General features: G+C 43.8%; 1 protein-coding gene, 1 long non-coding RNA gene and 1 pseudogene across 5 annotated transcripts in view; 2 read left to right on the top strand and 1 right to left on the bottom strand.

The window, feature by feature from the left end:
• The window catches only part of ZNF75A (zinc finger protein 75A), a 62232-nt gene that overhangs the window by 25432 nt on the left and 17858 nt on the right, over window positions 1-18942 (top strand). For 2 of the 3 annotated variants that reach the window (XM_088801300.1, XM_088801298.1), the window contains exons 4-6: window positions 13358-13484; window positions 15159-15269; window positions 15573-16529. In XM_088801300.1, the coding sequence (XP_088657426.1) occupies window positions 13358-13484; window positions 15159-15269; window positions 15573-16165 (831 nt within the window). In that variant the 3' untranslated portion in view covers window positions 16166-16529. Of the gene's footprint in view, window positions 1-13357; window positions 13485-15158; window positions 15270-15572; window positions 18684-18942 lie in introns of those variants that run through there. The other variant, XM_088801299.1, reaches the window with a different exon arrangement.
• LOC148756842 (uncharacterized) lies at window positions 802-7299 on the top strand. 2 transcript variants are annotated; one of them, XR_016022609.1, is made up of 3 exons: window positions 802-884; window positions 2922-3068; window positions 7271-7299. It is a non-coding gene; the product is annotated as an uncharacterized LOC148756842 (long non-coding RNA). The 2 variants fall into 2 exon arrangements; XR_016022608.1 differs by lacking the exon at window positions 7271-7299 and adding an exon at window positions 7124-7264.
• LOC109436311 (uncharacterized) lies at window positions 4366-7117 on the bottom strand (annotated as a pseudogene).

Genomic DNA, 18942 nt, shown 5'->3' with positions numbered 1-18942 from the left:
TTGTGTTTTTTTAAACATTTGATTGGGGAAGGGGAACAGGACTTTATTGGGGAACAGTGTGTACTTCCAGGCCTTTTTTTTTCCAAGTCAAGTTGTTGTCCTTTTAATCTTCATTGTGGAGGATGCCGTTCAGCTTCAAGTTGTCCTTTCAGTATTAGTTGTGGAGGGCGCAGCTCACCATCCCTTGCCGGAGTCATACCGGCAACCTTGTGGTGAGAGCCCACTGGACCATGTGGGAATTGAACCGGCAGCCTTTGGAGTTAGGAGCATGGAGCTCCAATCGCCTGAGCCACTGGGCCAGTCCCTCAGTGAGAGTTTTTGGTGATACTTACAGAATATTAGAAAAGAAAAACAAAGGGAAAAACCATGGGTTTAGAAGTGCGTTATACTTCTGAAAAATGAAAATAGTAATAATATTGACTATATCGGATTGGTGTGAAGATGTTAGTATGTGTTTAGAACTGTGCTAAGCACACAGCAAGCGTTACGTTTTTTACATTAGCGTCGCTTCTGTAAAACGGTGTGAGCCCAGCCGGGGTTGGTACAAGGACTTATCCAATAACAAGCAAAAGCGCCGTGCAAACGGAACAGCAATATACAAACAGGAAGGACTGACAAGCACCCATACCCAGGGCCTCTGGTTCTCAAATAGCGTTATTGACCCCGGCGTATGACGGAGGGAGGATGCTATTCACTCATTGGCGAGCACGGCTGTCGATTAGCAAAGGGCGGAAACCAGATGGAGAGGGCAGTCCTTTAGTGCAGCGCGTGCGTGGTCCACGCCGTTCTTTTCGGATTTAGCCCTTGCGCATGCGTCTGGCCTCTAGCGGTCCCGGCTTGCTCCGCGGCAGTTTCCGGCCAAGTGCATTGGAAAAGATGGCGTGGTAAGTGAGTGGCGAGTGTGAGGCAGGGTTTTGCTGGCGGGGCGGGCCTTAGCGATGCGTCTCCGCCCTCCACCCTGCCCCTCCCTGTGGCGGCTCCGAGTGGCCGTGGGTCGGGACCTTCCTCAGTCTGGAGAGGCGTGGGAACGGGGTAAACCGGCGTGTCGGCCCTGTGGCCGTTCGGGACTCCCGGCTGTTCAGTTTTCCTGTTGACTCCTTGCCCTTGCAGTTTACGCTAGTAAAACACTCGTTCACGGAGGCCCTGTTGCATCCTTGTGAGCCCTTCTGCTGGACGGCACGCACACGTGACAATTCAGGCACGCCCCTTGCTCTCAGCTCCCAAACCGGTACAGAAACCCACCAGAAGCAAATTCTGGTATTAGGTGGATAAGATAAGATGCCCTAAGAGAGTTGACAGGGCCCAAGAGTTCAATGCATTCGGAGGACTCAAGAAGGTGGCATGGTGGTGGTGTTAACAGTCCTCATCCTGTGGGTTTCTTGCCTTTGACCGGGTATCCCTCGAGAACATAAAACTTTCCTTAGTCCTACATTTCTAATGCCTAAGCCCAGGTCCCTTTTCTCCCATGGTTGGAGGGATGGAGACCCGGCAGCTCTTCTCGTTCAATGGTTATGGAAGAATGTGAAGTAAAGATTTTCAAATTGATTTGACCCGTGTTCCAAATCGAGCCTTGGGGAAAAAGTATTCTAGGAAGGAAAATTTTAATGGCAAAGGCACTAAGGATGGAAGCACAGAGCCTGTTTCAGGACCTGGACCGGTTCACCTGTGCTGTACTGTAGAATGTGTATAGGATAATGGGCAATGAGGCTGGAGGGATAGGTTGAGCCTTGAATGCCAAGGAGAGCCTTGCAAGGTAGGAGATCTCAGCTTTTTACAGTGGCAGCGGGAAGTTTTGAAGGCTTTTGAGAAGTTACACAATTGGGGTAAATTAGTAGAAAGTCAGGAATGTTAGTTCTGTTCTACAGGAAGACCAGGTGGACAGATGGAAGACTCTTATACAAGCCTGGTCTAATGATATGTCCCTAGACAAGGGGTTCTCAACCATGGGCAATTTGGCCCCCCAAGGACCGATGGCAATGTCTGGAATCAATTTTGTTGTCACCACTGGGACATGCTACTGACCTCTTGTGGGTGGAGGCCAAGAATTCCGCTAAACAACCTGATATGTACAGGATACCCATCTAGCCCGTGCACACAACAAAGACCTGTCCAGCCAAAAATGTCAATAGTGGCGAGGGGCAGAAATCCTGCCCTAGAACAATAGTAGTAGAAATGGACCAGAGACTGTCAGAAACATCTCAGCCACAGGCCACTCTTAGTGTCATTTGGTATTCTTTATAATGCTTCAGTACTTGACAGCCAACAGAGTAATCAGGTCTATGACCCCAGTCTTCCTCATATTTTTTCACCTATTCATTCCTTTGCCAAATATTTATTTGGCATCTGTCATTCGAGGTGCTGTGATTCAGCCAAGAAATCAAATTCCCTGCTGTCCAAGAACCTTACATTCCTTCAGAGGATGACAGACATTAAACCTCTAAGTATGTCACAACAAGGCTGCCCTGATGGTATTAACATGCAGTGTAATGTCTGTGTTCTGAGGCTTCACAGAAGTTGTTAGCCAAAAAGTGTGTTGAGAATGAAAGAATGTGAAGTAAAGATTTTCAAATTGATTTTACCCGTGTTCCAAATCCAGTTTTTTTACTCTAATCACTATGCAGGTCACTTAACCTATGATAGTAGGTATGCATCAGGGCTATGAGGAAACCCAGACTTAACTTGCAATTCTCATAAATCCCAAAGTTATAAAAAACTCCATAGTTACTGTGAGAATGGCCAAGTGAATGGGGAATGCCCAAGCATCTTCAGGAACACAGCTTTTTCCAGATGTCAGAGTAGGGTTGCACCAAGTTCAAATACCTTCAGTTTAACTATCCTACCACACAGGGAATAGTGAGGTTACTCGTCCTAGGTTTCCCACAAGAAAAGAATGCTCAGTCCTTCTCTTTGTCTCTACCCAGAAGCCAAGCCAAGGAAGAGCAGTGGGACTGCATGGAGGCTGCAGCTGATAATGGTGAAAGCGAGGATTCGGCGGTGACGAAGTGAGCAATGAAATGTGCGCTCTACTTCAGAATACCGGAAGTCCTGGGCTGTTCCCAAACTGACTGGTAAGGCCATCCCCCCACAGGAGAGGCATAGAAGAGGTGGCAAGAGGAAAGGAGAGCGTGGCAAGGAGGCTTGAGGGCCCAGCTCTTGTTTTGGCTGGAATCACCCATCTACCACCTTAAGCTGAGGAACCACAATAGATATGTGAGGTTTGTAATCAGTAGGCTTTGCCCTACTTCTCTAGGTTGTAGTGAGAATATCTGATTTAGTTTATGGGAAGTGGTTTGGAATCCTTGGAAAAAAGGAATAGTGTCATTTGAAAAATTATGTGTCAAATATATGGTGATGGAAGGAGAACTGACTCTGGGTGGTGAACACACAATGGGATTTATAGATGATGTAATACAGAATTGTACACCTCAAATCTATGAAATTTTACTAACAACTGTCACCTCAATAAATTTTAAAAAAAGGAAAAAAAATTATATGACTGAAACTAATAAAAAAGAAAAGAAAAATTATATGAATTAGTTGAAATGCTTAAAGGGAAGGGGGTACATAAACTATATGTAGAGCCCCAGTAGTTAATTAACGGGGGAAACCTGCCTTTTTAATGCACATCTGAAGGGCTGAACCAAACCAGGCAGGTAATGGTGCACATCAGAGGAAATCTATAGCCTTAGTAGTATTGCCTTTTGTGCAACCTACTTCAGATGTATTCTCAAGAGGGTAGTCCAGTATCAGGCTGCATTAGGCAGTGGGAGGTAGACAATTAGGTAACAGAAATGGTAACTGTAGGAAGCAACTCTCACATATGGTGTTGAGAGAACATAAGGAAAAAGTTAGGTTTATCAGAACTTGGAAGCTTAGAAGGGAGGCTGTGCAGAGCGGGTACTCAGATCTTGGGGAGTGGGGGCTAGGTGGTGCTGCCTGACTGGCACTGGTATTTCTTGGGTCCACTGAGACTGGTTCTGGATGATATACACAGTGCCTACTTCATTTACTGCTTTACATATGACTACTAGTACAATACCTGCTATGTTGTAGGCAATCAAATATTTTTTGAATGAATGAATAAATGAATGTACTCTTCAATTCTTCCCTATCTACTCCAGACCATTCAGAGTAGTTGGCAGGCAAGTCAGTTACTTGTTGGGAGCTCTACTAGTTGTGAGCTCTAGTCCTCTGTGTTCCTTTTACTGCCCAGCAGACTAGAGGATAAAGCAATTTGAAGTGTGGACGCAACCTAAAAAATGCAAAGTCAACAGTTGCATCATAGTTTCCCTGGTCACAGCAGACCCAAGAGTGAGAGTTCCATGCCAGAGAGGCCTGGTATAGGATCTCCACTTCCTTAGCGCTTTCATTGACTTTCACTGTCTCTTCTCATTTTATCAGTTTCAATTTCTTTGACCTGATATCCAAAATGCTTAAGTAATCTATCAACCCCTGGGTGTCTCCTCCTTCTCCACCATGAATCTGCAGTGAAGTCAGGCTGTCCCAAACAGGTCACACTCAAGCCCACCTCTTTGCCTTTGCTCAGGCTCTTTAAAGATGTTAATTTCCGTCTAGAGAAGAGGTAAGTATGTGACCCTGGGAACTGGCCTGCACAGCTTGCCCTGAGGGCCATTCTCAAGGACAGTGTATGCAGGGAAATGAGGGGTGGCCCCAGCAAGGCTGAAACTGATGAAACACTGAAGTATATTCTTGTTTCATGCCTTTCCTTCTCCCCCAAAATTTAGGGGAAAACATTTTTTTGGTCTTTGAGGTAGAATGTACATTTTTTGCTCTTATTTAACTCCTCAGAAAGGCTCAGCCAGAGACCACGTCACTTGCTTTTCACTTTTCACCATAACTTAGCGAGTGTACTAACACCTCACATGCACAGGCCAAGAACCATGGACAATGTACCAACCAACCTTCTACCTCTTTGTATACATGGAGATTTCACAAAAGCTTAAATATTAATGCCTTGTTCTGGATCAGTAAGGTTTTTTTTCCCCCCAAGGGTTAGTAAGTTTTAATTTTGGGTCTTAGTGCTCCTCAAACCCAGCCTTCCTTTGACCTGTAATTAGAGCCTCCTGCAGTCTCTGTGTTTTCCTTACGCCTGTGATCTCCCTTCTCAGTGATAGCTCAAACCTTTTCTGCTCAATTTGGTTCCTCCCTTCCCTATTTCCTGCCCCTTATTCCTTCTCTGCATGTCCTGCCCTCAAGTAGGTTCTAGCCTTACATCTTCTTCAGGACCTTGCAGGCTTCTACATGAGTGTTAATTTTCTAATGGAGAAAATTACAACCAAAGGCCAAGCAAGTGTGGGGAGAAACACCTTTATTTTCATTGGAAATAGTAATGCTTATTTGTAGAATCTGTTTACTATAAGAGAGAAGAAACCAGGAACTGTGTTGGGGGAGATGTTAAGATGAGAAATGTTACAAAATTAAACTGGATGTTACTTAAACTGGAAACTACAAAGTCACTTGCTTTCATTTAGTATTAGTCAATGGCTCAACCTATTCTTCTTTTCCTTTGTTCATTTTATGGTGGTGGCTCTGTGACAGTAGTGATCTGCCCTGAAGGTAGCAGTACTGTGTTTCCCCAAAAATAAAACCTACCCTGAAAATAAGCTCCAGTTATGATGGTCAGCCAGATGGACGCATTTAGTACATTATGATGATGTTCCAGAAGAAGATGACATGACTGTATGACTGTATTTGAATAAATGTAGTTTGCTGTACATGAAAAAAATAAGACATCCCCTGAAAATACACTCTAATGCGTCTTTTGGAGAAAAATTAATGTAAGACACGGTCTTATTTTCTGGGAAACAAGGAAGTACATAATCAGTAGATGCCTAGAGGTCAATTACTAGTTTAGAATAGATCCAGACTGTTAAACTCTAGATGTGCTCCCCATGAATGGGGAGAATTTCTTCTCTGATGTGGCCCAGAAGCAGTTCTCAGGCATCTAGCCACCCGTTCTTTGTTCAGAACAAGGATACCCTAGTTTTATGGCAGGATTTATGGGTTCTATAACCTTCTTCCCTTCAAAGCAAAATTCAAGATTACAGTGAAACAGGATTCGAGCTGTAGGCAAAGATGGAAAGGGGGTTCGGCATTCTTAGACTGATTCCTATTCCTAGAAATGGTTGTTGAGATCTAGTTATCAATAGCTAATCCTGGGATTGGTTAGTAGAACTTTCTTCAGCAGAAGAAGCTCTAAGAAACACATGTTGACCTAAGAAATTGATGTGTCCAGTTTCCTACAAGCTCAGCACATTTCTTCCTTCCTATGATGTATCTCTTCTATGTGTACCTCCTGATGGCGGATAAAGACAGAGTTCTTTCTTAGTGAAGCTTTTATCACACTGAGAGCACTTGTAAGGCTTTTCCCCAGTGTGGGTTTTCTGGTGGGCACTGAAATGGGAGCTGTTATTGAAGCTTTTCCCGCACTTCACACACTTGTATGCGCTCTCCCCGGTGTGGACTCTCCGGTGAGCGCTAAATTGGGAGATGTTATTGAATCTCTTCCCACAGACAGTGCACTGATAAGGCTTCCCCCCGGTGTGTGTCCTCTGGTGTACAATGAGGCTGGAGCTCTGGTTGAAGCTTTTCCCACATTCCCCACACTGGTAGGGTCTCTCCGGTGTGAGTCCTTAGGTTGGCAGTGAGGTTGGAGTGCTCATTAAGCCTTTCCCACATTCACTGCACTTGTGAGGCTTCTCTCCCGTGTGGATTCTCTGATGCCGAACAAGATAAGAACCTCGGCTAAAGCTTTTCCCACATTCGTGACATTTAGAAGCTTTTTCTAGTTCGGGAGCTGGCTGGTCGTGAGCAGAGGGAGAGCTGTGACAGCAGTTTCTCCCACACACATGTGTTCAAGGCTTCTCCTCAGTCCAAAGACTGTGGTGACTCATCCTCTCCTAGGATTGGATTCCTTCCTCACTCTCACTTGGAGAATGTTTCGTTGTCTTCTGGACACTGGCTCACTCTCCCAGCCTGTTTTGAGCTCAGCGTGCCAAGAAACTTCTCCACTAGACTTTCTCCACAAAGGCTTGTTCATTTCTGTATCATCCCATTTTGGATTCTCTTTTTTCAATCCCTTCTTGATCTCAAAACCTGAAAGAATAAAATTATATTGGATGATGGAGAAGGAAAACAATGGAATGAGGAACGAGTTACAATTGAACTACCATAAAGAAGAAATACCTAATTGGAATTCTTGATATGATTTGCTCTTCTGCTAATTAAAAGGCTAACTTTTATGTTCCAGTTGTAATATTTGAATCTCCAGTTTCTATGGTCACAGGTAAATATACGTTAAACTCCACCTACTTTTCTCTTATTCTGTCTCTTTGATGTTCTGAAACAAAGACAAAAGTGAGTCTGTGTCATCTGTTAATCTGTAGGTATATTCTCAATTCTTGAATGGCCTACTTTCTGGGAACAGAATCATAAAAGGCCACCCTGAGATTGGGCAGCTCAAACAAGAAGAAAGGAAGTTTCTGAGTATCTGGCAAGTGCAGGCTTAGGTTATGAAAGGAGGATCAGAGGTGGAGCAAACGGGAGAGAATCTGGGCTGGAGTCCTAACTGGCAATCTAAAGAAGCACAGTAAGTGGAATTACATGGGGAAAAAATGTACTCTGTGAAAGAATGTGGTAAATGCAAAATTGGGGCTCTAAAATTCAAGGGAAATAATCCTTAAACTCCATGAAAACCCAAACTCCCTGGTGTATAAAAGGCCATTCATCAAGATGATGATGAGGCCAGGACAGACACGGCTCCCTCTTGATTGCTAGGCCAGTGGCCTGTACATGGGCTTTTCCATCCTTTGACCATCAGAGCCAAGTCTGTTTGGGAACAGGACTGGCAGGTCAACTCCTCTAACTTCCTGGCCAGGATCCCTGAAGTCCTTTTCATCCCGGGCTGTGCCACCTACATTGGTACCTTCTCCAACCTCTGTGGACTCCTGTTCTGCTGATTCAGTTCTCTAGACTCCTTGTCATTCCATGTGGGCCAGAAGCAGCAGTCTGTAGGGTTTTGAACTTGGTGTGTATAATGATGAGTGGGGAAAAGAAAAGGGGGGAACACACTCTAGAGTGGAGCTAATGAATTTATTTAGCAATATCTAATCAATTTATTTAGCAATATGCAATAGCAAAAAGACAAAAGCGATTAATAGGATGTGCTAATGACAGAAAGTAAAGGTGATTAAACTATATACATTGATAACAATGTCATGCCAAAGGAGTACACATACATATAAATTTAAGAGATCCCAACACATGTTTACTATTGATCAAAAATCACTTGGCTAAATACACAAACAGCAGTAAGGAGTATCCAAAAGCAGTAATAAGGTTTATAGGATAGTAAGTATTACAGTACATGCCAAAACCTCACCAAATTGGGGGGGGGGGGTACATCACTGGAAAAATCATAAATCAAAACCTTGCCAGGTCTGTACCTGAGAGAAACTCAGACGTCTCCCACACCACTGCTCGCTAGTTCCCAAGAATGCTGCTGCTGTTGGCGGTGTTGTTGTAAGTTAGGAAGTCTTTTGATACTGCAAGCTACAAGCTGCATAGAAGTTCCCAAATATGCTAGAATGATGACAATTCACCAACAAAAGAAGTCTCTACTGCCTTTTGAGGCAAGTTCTGATTTCTTACTCTGAAACAATCCAATTCTGGAAAGCAGTCCTGAAACAGCAAATCTTCTGAATAGCAATCTCTTGAAATAGCAATCAATCAATCTCAATCCACCTGAGGTCTGTCTTGTACATCTTTTTAAATGTACCTCAGAGCCAAGTTTTGTGTTCCTGCCTCCCCTCTAAAGGAATAGCCAGTTCTGGGAGCGTCCAGCAGTCAATGATTTAAAAAAAGAAAAAGAAAATATATTACTTACCCAGCTGAAGGACTAGTTCATCCAGACAAGGCAATATCTACTGTTCTTGCTTGGGACCATCAGCCCAAGGTCTTCTAAAGCCTGGCAACGTGCCTGCCACGTCGTCCTGATATAACTTAGCTACTTCTTCACTTCATCTGCTGATGTGGGTGAAACAGACAGAACAAAGAGGGAATTCTCTCAACCCCTGATCAAGAATTTATTTAACCCTAAGCTAATCATCACCTCACAACGCAGACAGTACAGCAAACATCATCTCATATCTCCCTGGCTCAGGAGGATGAGACCAAAGGGGGATTTCTCACAGCACAGAAATCACCTCACATACAGGAACAGATAAAAGCTAATAGACAAAAGCCCACATCAACCAATGAAGGCAAACTTTCTTCAACATCTTCCCTACAGTGTGACATTGCTCTATGGACTGCAGAAATCCCTGATGCTGGTCTTATCCCCTTGGCTTGTAAATATGGCTGTTCAGCGGACAGGTCTGGAGTTTTTCATGAAACAGAATTACTCAGAATGGCCAGACGCATCTCGGTCTCTTCATAGCCCCACTGCACATGTGCTGCCAAGGAACAAAGAATACAGGGACATTGGATACTGTAGTGCAGGGTTTTAGCAGCCCGACATGTTACATCCTAGTTTCTCAGCCTATGCCACAACTGGCTGCCATCAGTCCTGGAAGGTATCTCACTGTGGGCTTTTCTCCTGAAACAAAAACTTGCAGTGTAGTAGATAAGACATCCTGTCCAGCTGAGAAGGAGTGTAGCCTACTTCCCGACACTGCCATTTGTATTTCTCTTTATCCTGAATCCCACGCATTCCCCGAGAGATGACTCATGATAAGGGCAGTGCTCACCTGTCTCCACACGGGTGCGAGTCCCTGAGGGCATGTGGCCACATAAGAGAACGTGGTGAACGGGGGAGATGGGCAGGCTCTGAAGGCCGCCCTTTCTGCCCTTTACAAAGATACCCCTGGCCACACAGATACCCCAGGCAAGAACCTGCTTGAACACTGAAGTGGAAGCTTCCATCTTCTAGGATTCTCTTGGGTCACAGAACTTATATCTTAACCCAGAAGACTAGGATGATGTGTTTAAATGTTAGAGAAACTCCAAATCCTCTCCTAATCTTCCCTTGACACAGAGAAGGTGGGATAAGAAACACACGAATGAAATCTCTGGATAATCCCCAAACTCTTTGCAACCAGTGGGTGCTAATTTTCTCACCCACCAACACTTTGTGAATTTAGTTTATTAAGGGAATCATCAGTTGGCATTTGTCTTTAATCAGTTGTGCTGTAGTTCGATTCAATAATTTAAAGAAAAGGAGAGAAACAAAGGGCCTGGCATTTGATTTTAAAGGGACAGCAAGGCAGGATGTTTTCTGTTCATTTTTCTCTCATAATAACTAGCAAGTAGGAAAGTTCAGATGACTTATTTATTAACATGCACTTTTTTTCTGCCCTCAGTGCCTTAGGAAGAAGATCCTTTTATTGATTTTATTCCAGATCAGACTTAGCCTCAGTTCTCAAAGGTGATACTGGTGGTGTGTCCAACGCAGGAGCAAACTGTTCCAGAGAAGGATGATGACGGTAGGTCTCAAGGTGGCTGAGTATTTGACCCCTCAGATCAGGGCTCTGTGGGAGACCAAGGGACCTGTGACAGAGAGCTCCAGTCAGAGTAAGAAATATAGCATACAAACGGATAGTCTCAGTTCTGAGAACTCTCACCAGCACTTCCGGAGCTACCATTATTAGGAAATAGCTAGACCCTATGAGGCTGTTGGCCAACTTCAAGAATTATGCCAGGGTGGCCAGATGGCTCGGTTGGTTAGAGCGCGAGCTCTTAACAACAAGGTTGCCGGTTCGATTCCCACATGGGCCAGTGAACTATGCCCTCCACAACTAGATTGAAAACAACAGCTTGAGCTTGGGGCTGAACCATCAGTGGGCAACCGGTTGTCTTCCGTGGTTAGAGCGCGGTGCTCTTAACATCAAGGTTGCCAGTTCGATTCCCACATGAACCTGTGAGCTGCACCCTCTACAGCTAAGATTGTGAACAACAGCTCTCCCTAGAGCTGGGCTGCCGTGAACAGCTCTCCCTAGAGCTGGGCTGCCGTGAGCAGCTCAAGGTTGGCGTGAGCTGCCGTGAGCTACGGCCAGCTGCTGCATGCTGCCATGGGCTGCTGAGTGCTACCACAGGTTGCTATGTGCTGCTGCAGGCTACTGTGTGCTGCCAGGAGCGGCCGGCAGTCACCAGGAGCGGCCATGGGTTACTGTGGGCTGCTATGTGCTGCCGTGAATGGCCGATGGCCAGTGTGAGTGGCCGGCAGCCATTGTGAGCGGCCGACTGCTTCAGACAGCGGGGAGCGCAAGACTCAATACCAGCATGGCTAGGGAGCTGTGTCCTACATAACTCGACTGAGAAACAGTGGCTTGAACCAGAGTGTTGGGGCAGAGGGGAGGCAGAAGAAGGGGGTGGGAAGGCCGTGGGGGAAACAAAGATTTTGAAATCCCAACAGAGTGGCTGAGAGAAGAATGATGCTGAGAGATAGTGTCCTTCATCCCCTAGACAAGAGCCTCCCTTAGTGGTTGGTCCTTGGCTCGTCTGGTGAGTGGGGGCCAGGGTATGCCCTTGGTCAGGTGGCAGCACATCAACTGGCTTCAGGCCTACTGTGAAGAATGCAGGGTAGGGCATATGCTTGGTGTCAAAATCCTCTGGAGAGAGGTTAGAACCAGAATCTTTCCTCCCCTTTTCTTCTCTATTACATCCCAATTCTCTATGAAAACCTTCCCTGTCCATGGGGAAACTCTGGTTGACAGGACAACTTTTAAAATTCACTTTCTTAATCTTTTGAGAAAACTGGAAGACACGAGACCGGGTTTTTGTCTAGAGAGAAAGGCTGTTACGGCGGCATGAGAGCAGGCAGTCTGCAAACCCTGCTAGTGGTCTGAGCTGGGCTCTGTACAGAGGGGTGGAGGCCGCTGTGTTGGAGGGTTGGCAGTAGCCACACCTTTTTTCCTTTTATCCTAAATTTGCCTGACTTTGCAGATAGATCTTTGAGGAAAATTGGTGGCCCAATATATCTTTAAGTCTTTTTGTCATTTCCTTTAGTGTCTTACACTTTCCACAATCTGAACTCTTTTTCCTCCTCTACCACCAACCCCAACCCTAACATAAGTTCTGTGGTAACAGGATGGAAATTGTTTCCAGGTTGCTATCCAGGAGCTGGGAAAGGAAGCAGTGCTCTTGGAAGAAACAGCAGAGGCCCCAGGCTTCAGGCTGAAGCCAACAGAGTCCCAGCCGCCAGTGGGCACATCCCAGGATGAAGAATTTTGGAATACATACCAGGATGTACAGGAAGAGCTGAGCAGAAATACTCATAAAGAAACCGAGCCTGTGTGTGAGAGGGGTAAGGAGCTTCATGATCATTTCTTCCTGCTGGGAGCTCAGCCAGAATGCTGTGAGCATTTTCGGGGTGCCCAGCTCTGGATCTGCAAATACAGCCATGTTAGCAATTATGATACGCCCCTCCTCCCGAAGGTGATCTTAGAACAGACCAGCTGTGGGTGATGGTGGGGTTTGGCCTACGTACAGAAATATCCAAACCACAGAACCATGGTAATTACACCATGACCTCTTCCTTAGAAAAGTAGAAAGTCGAGGGCACCTCATTTCCTAAAACAGAAGGAATTAGGATCCAAAATGGGGTGTAAGTGGCAGAATGGGAACCCATTGTGTACCAGGAAAAAAGTCATAAATGATTTAAAAAACTACAGGTCTTACTATACACTAAATTCCTGAGTATTTCATTGTCAACTCTATTTAATTTTTTACGTAACAGATTAATTTATGTCATCAGAGTAAAGTAAAAAGGGCTTTTATTAATTTCACTAATGAAAACAGGGGAACCTATTATAGGGGCTGGTAGATACTTGGTCCTTATTATCAATGACAAGGCTACATCTGTGCATCAAACACCCTGTAAAGCTTTTCCATCTCTACTGAAAGAATCAGGATCTTCTGTAGTTTAGAAATGTCCTCAGGATGTTCATAGATGTGAAAGCTATTTCCTATGGCTCTTTTCTCCCCACAGCTGTGCCTATTCACCAGATCCTTGCCTTACCTGAGCAGACAAACACCAAAAACTGGACATTGTCATCCGAGCTCGTCTTGCCTGAGTCCCAGGTGAGCTGTGCTTTCGAGCTGTTTAGGACTGCCTTTCCCTGCTGCCCATGACCCACAGTGCCCAGCAGGTGCTCAGAGGCATGTTAGCCCCGATGTTCTCCCGGGGAACTGGACACCTCTCAGGCTGTTTGTTGATCACTTGCCTCCTTCCTTTCTCTCTTCTTTCTTTTAAAAAGATTGTGTACTCTTAATTCCTTCAGGGGCCAAATGGCAGGGCTGCTTCTGCAGGTACTGAGCTGAAGCCCATTCTGTTCTTTAGAGCCTATTGACGTTTGAAGAAGTGGCCGTGTATTTTTCCCAGGAAGAATGGGAGTTACTGGATCCCAGTCAGAAGGCCCTCTACAATGATGTAATGCAAGAAAACTATGAGACTGTCATCTCTCTTGGTAAAGATTCTCCACTTCCATTTGCATAGAAGTTGAGTAATCTGTCATGTTTTCGGCATGCTGAGAATGCACGTCTGGGAGAGCATCCCTGTTCCAGTAGCTGGTTGGGCATATTCAGGCCACCTGGGAACTTTTTCCAAGTGTACATTCCTTATGTTACATAGAATTCTTGATCTCTTCCCCATCTTTCCTGCAAACCTCCTGTCTCATATCTTTCTTATCTCAGTAAAGGACCCCTCCATTCACCCATTTGCTCAGAGCAAGAAAAATACTTCATCCTTTCCTCTGATATTGCCATCATACCCCACTATTAATGCATTAGTAGTCCCCTTGACTCCACCTTCACGATATGGCCTGAGTCCAACCATGTCTCATCCTCTTGAGTTATTAGCATCCTGGTCTAAGCCAGCAGCATATCACACCAGGCCCTCCTCAGTGGCTTCCTAACTGGCACCACCTGCCACCACTCTTGCCCTGTCAGTCTGTTTTCCATGCAACAGCCAGAGTCTTTTAAAACCTGATCAGATCATGACATTTCCTTGTTTTAAAACCTTATGATAATTTTTCATGACATTCAGAATAAAATACAACTTCTCTTTACCAGGGACCATCCAGAATGTGGCTTTTCCTCACCTCCCTGCCCTCATCTGCTGTCACTTATGCCCTGTTCAGCCCTTCCTATCTGCACTGGTCTTGCTATTTCTTGAACTTGCCATACTCATTTCAACTTTCCCCTTCCCTCTTCTTGGCAACTTTTCTGCCACATGTCTAACCTCGCACATTTAAGTCTGCTCAAATACTACTTTCTCAGAGAGGCCTTCCACATAGGCTTAGCTCAAATAGCTTCACAGAAGCAGAATCCTAAAAGCTCTCTTACCCTGCTTTAGTTTCTTTTAAAGCATTTCCACTTCCTGACATTTCATTTGTTTACTGATACTTGATCGTCTCCCTCTCCCATTAGAAAATAAGTTCTATGAGATCGGTGGACTTTGACTCATTCCCCACTGTATCCATAGTTCATAGAGAGTGCTTGGCATGCCATAGCCACTCAGTAGATATTTGTGGAAAGACTGAATGCTGAGTACTTCCCAAACCTGGCAATTTGTATTTGGAAAAAGTCCACTAAAGTGATTCTGGTCTGTTTGGTCCAATGGGATGTGAACCAGTGAGCTATAGGAGTGGTAGCAAACCTTATTAGTCCAATGTCTAGCGCTCTAGTGCTGAATAAAAATATGCTGTCATTATGACAGGAATCATTTGTGTATATGATACCCAACCTACTGAACTTCACATTGACTTTCCTAGCCCTGCTTTTGTTCAGGGTGAGTCCTAAAGAGTGAATAGGACCCGCCTGTATTCCCTGAAACCTCTAGAGTTTAGTTACTCCTTGGCCAAATACGGGGTATTGGTGGCAGAAGAGGGGGACATGCTCAAGATTCCCATGCCCTATGATCTTTCCATCAGTGAAGCTAGGTTTATTCCTCAGTCTCCACTGTGTATGTCTATCTACAAATTCAATATACAGTGTAAACCTAATACCTCACGTGTGAGTCTAATCCCAACTATTTAAAATAACACAGTGTAAAATTGTCCTTTGCTCTTTCTGAAATAATTCAGAGTTACGAAACCACTGTGAAGTTTTCATTCCTTGACCTCAGTTTTTCCATTTCACAGCCATATTTGTGCTTCCCAAACCTAAGTTGATGTCCTGTTTAGAGCAAGGGGAAGATCCATGGGTTCAAGGATCCCCGAATTTCAAGGACAGTCCTGGAGAACTGCCTACAGGTAAATACACCATGGGAAGAGGAGAAATGCCCCTTTTTAGGAACCTTTGCAAGGCTTAGCATTTTAAGATTCTACTTATCTATATTTTAGAAGTTAGTGATCTTTGAATTTTTGTCTGTATTCTTGCTCTGCCATACAGTTGGTTGATTTTTATGTTGTTGTTTTTTTATTGGGGTGACAGTGGTTAGTAAATTTACAGAGGTTTCAAGTGTACAGTTCTGTAATACATCATCTATATATCACATTGTGTGTTCACCACTCAGAATCAATTCTCCTTCCAGATTTTTATGTTTATTCCAACAGGGTTAATACACAAACATGACACTGCAAATCATCAGCTGACATGCCTGTCTGATTTGGAAATACAAGCACCAGGAGACATAGTATCAAAAATGGCCAGAGTGAATGTTCCCCACAAAATACAAAGAGAAAATCATAGTGATATGCACAGGGTGGGGAAATGGCACCCAGATTTTCCAGTGAAGAAAAGAGAGAAAGTTTTAACCTGGAGACAAGAGCTGCTGAAACTCATGGATCGTCACAAGAAAGAACGTGCAGGAGAGAAGCCTTTTAAATGCCAGGAATGTGGGAAAAGCTTCAGAGTTAGCTCTGACCTTATTAAGCACCAAAGAATTCACACTGAAGAGAAACCATATAAATGTCCACAGTGTGATAAGAGGTTCAGATGGAGTTCAGATCTTAATAAGCACTTAACGACACACCAAGGGATAAAACCATATAAATGCTCATGGTGTGGGAAAAGCTTTGGTCAAACATCAAATCTCCATACACACCAAAGAACTCACACTGGTGAGAAGCCCTTTACATGTCATGAATGTGGAAAAAAATTCAGTCAGAACTCCCACCTTATTAAACACCAGAGAACCCACCTTTAGTATATGCAAGAGAAACTTCGGTGTCCTCAGTCTCAAGAAATTTACCAAGTGGATCTTGACCCTAAAGTTTATGAAAAAATACAAAATTACTAAGCATGAAGAATTTTTTTATCAGTGGAAAATTTGGGAATATAAACATCATGTTTCACAGAAAGGAATCAAGGTTGAATCTGCAGGGGATGCATTAAAGTTGTACTAAGTCACTTATAACCTTCAGGGAATTCCTTTGCAAGAGAGGTGTTCTAAGAACATTCTGAATAATGGAAAAAGCTGTTTTGGGATTGTACCTGGCAAAATAGCAAATTCAGCTTCAAGTAGCAGATGCAGCCATGAATCTGATAATCAGTCTTCAGTGGTCACAGAGGTAAATAGTGTTGGTTTTGCATCGATCTGCCCAGCTACCCTTAAACACATAATGATAGAAACATTTGTAGCATGGTCTTTCATAACAAAAGCAATAATATACTTGTTTTATTGCATTCCATTGTCCTCAAAGTAGCTAGCTTACCAATTTCACTAGTCTCATGGGGCAGAAATGAATTCTAATGTAAAATTTTGCAAGAACCAAATTGGAATTTCTTCGTCTCTCTCGTTCTTGCACATCATATGAGTTCCTTCTTAAACTTTTTACCCACTTTACCTCTTTACTCATTTAGCACAAATTTTTACTGTGATGAAATCATATTTACTTCACCACTAGGGAATCTGCTAGATAACTAATGATGCACTATCTTATGCCTCTCGTTGGTGGTGTTTGAGAAAAATGAAAACATTTCTAATGAGATCATATGGAAACGGGTTGGAATTTTTAGCCATGCAATATGTATTAGATTAGATATAAAGAATTTTCTGCAAAAACAGTTTCCTTTCTTTTCTTCATTCACAATGTTAATAGGATAAAACAGCCATAAAAATTTTCCTGAAGCATAAAAAAATTAATGGGCATTCAGGATTAATTTCTCAGGTTTTTGTTTGGTTATTCATTTGGCTTTTGTTTGTTACTAAGAACGTAGAGGTATGTTCAGAAATTGGGGCGTATGCTGCAAGCAGGATGCTATGGTTTACTGGGCATGGTCACCTGGGAATTCAGTGAGCAGAAGACTATGTTTCCAAAAAGGAAGGTTTGAGAATCGATGCTGAGTGGTTGGCAAGGCTGGACGAATCCATATCCATGTTGGTTGTTTTACACTGTAAACTGTTAAGCAGGCAGGGTCTACTGGTGTCTGTTTTCTCCAGCACAGCATGTAGCAATAGCCTTAAGTGATAAGTGTGATAGACTGCTGAAAATCTCTCTAGGCTGTGGAATTTTTAATAACTCACCGCCTTTATCTACAACAGTGACTCAGATGGGTGTCTATTAGAGCTTTTAGGTAGTATCAGCGAAGGGGTTAAATTACCTCTTCCAAATCTCTTATTTTATTAATGAAGTTAAGGCTCAAAGAGATACAGGGACTTGTTCAAGATCCCATCGCTAGTGGGTCTGTTGTCTGTCGCTTAGATTCATTAGAAAGGTCTGAAGGCAGGGTTAGCAGGATTGATTTATATGATATCCCTGCAGAGCCAGCCTGGATGACCTTGTATTGTATCTATTTTTAGCTTATAAAACATTCCTGTTTCTTGATTAGTTACTGAAACACTCTTAAGTCTCCACATTTTCTCTTTGTAATAGAGAAAATACCTCAGGGTTGATCTGGAAGTTACAGGAATTCATAAAAGTGCCTACCAACCAGGCTATCAGTAGATGCTCAAGGAATGTGTACTTCTTTCCCTTTTCCCTGCTCCCCAGATATGTTGGGAGGGTTGATTACATTAAAGAAGCGAATGACTTTGTGGCTCTTGGAGCTCCTTTGAGGAGCTGAGCACTGCTGGTGGTTATGCTGACTTGATTCGGTCTGTGGGTTCAGTGCTTTTGGTGTAAATCATCTGAGCTTTGGTCTCGTATACTCAGCGGGATTTTATTTTCTTCCCCAAGACGAACTACACCAAGTATTATTTCTTAACCAAGGCCAGCTTTGAATCGCTAATCTGCATGGCTCTTACCCAACACCCTCAGACTTAGACCGCTGGCACTATGTCTCTTCTCCCAAGATATGTGTGGATTCATTCATTTAGTTTACTGAGGGCCTATTATGTGCCCAGGCACTGTTCTAGACTGAGGATATAGTAGTGAACAAAAGAGAAAAAATGCATACCTTCATGGAGCTTGTATTCTAGTGAACAGTACAAAGGAGAATAGTTATGCCTTTCTGCTCACAGTTAGGGCTATGAGATCGTTTTGGTCAGTAAGTTGTGCTCAGAAGCCTCACTTCTGGGCTGATGCACTTATTTGTTGGTGCACGACTCTGTAGTGCTCTCTTTTTGTACCTCAATCGCGGAAGCACAGACAGAGAGGAGCCACAAGATCAAACCTGTCTGGAATGCTGAGTCCCTCACATTGCAGGACAGCTGTTCTGGTGAGTCCCAGACCTTTAATGGACTTCGTGGGAACAAGAAATAAACTTTTGTGTTTAACCACTAAGATGTTGATGGTGTGTGTTTCTGTAGCATAACCTGGCCTGTTTCAAAAAGTTCAAAATCTTAGTGACCAGAGTCATCTTCTTCCTGGTCTCCATCGGCTAAACCCTTGCCAATGTGGCTACATTGGCAAAGCTAGCCAAGGATCTGTCCAGACAAGGATAGAGAGGCAAGACTTTATAACCTGAAATTCCCACATGGTGGTGGTAGTGGACTACTCTATAGGACAGTTACCTCTGACTAAATCTAGCCTGAGAACAGCT

This window comes from Rhinolophus sinicus, chromosome 10 (genome assembly GCF_057876585.1).
Source record: "Rhinolophus sinicus isolate RSI-liver-muscle chromosome 10, RSI-T2T, whole genome shotgun sequence".
Classification (NCBI taxonomy): Eukaryota; Metazoa; Chordata; class Mammalia; order Chiroptera; family Rhinolophidae; genus Rhinolophus; species Rhinolophus sinicus.
This window is presented reverse-complemented; position numbering and strand designations above follow the sequence as displayed.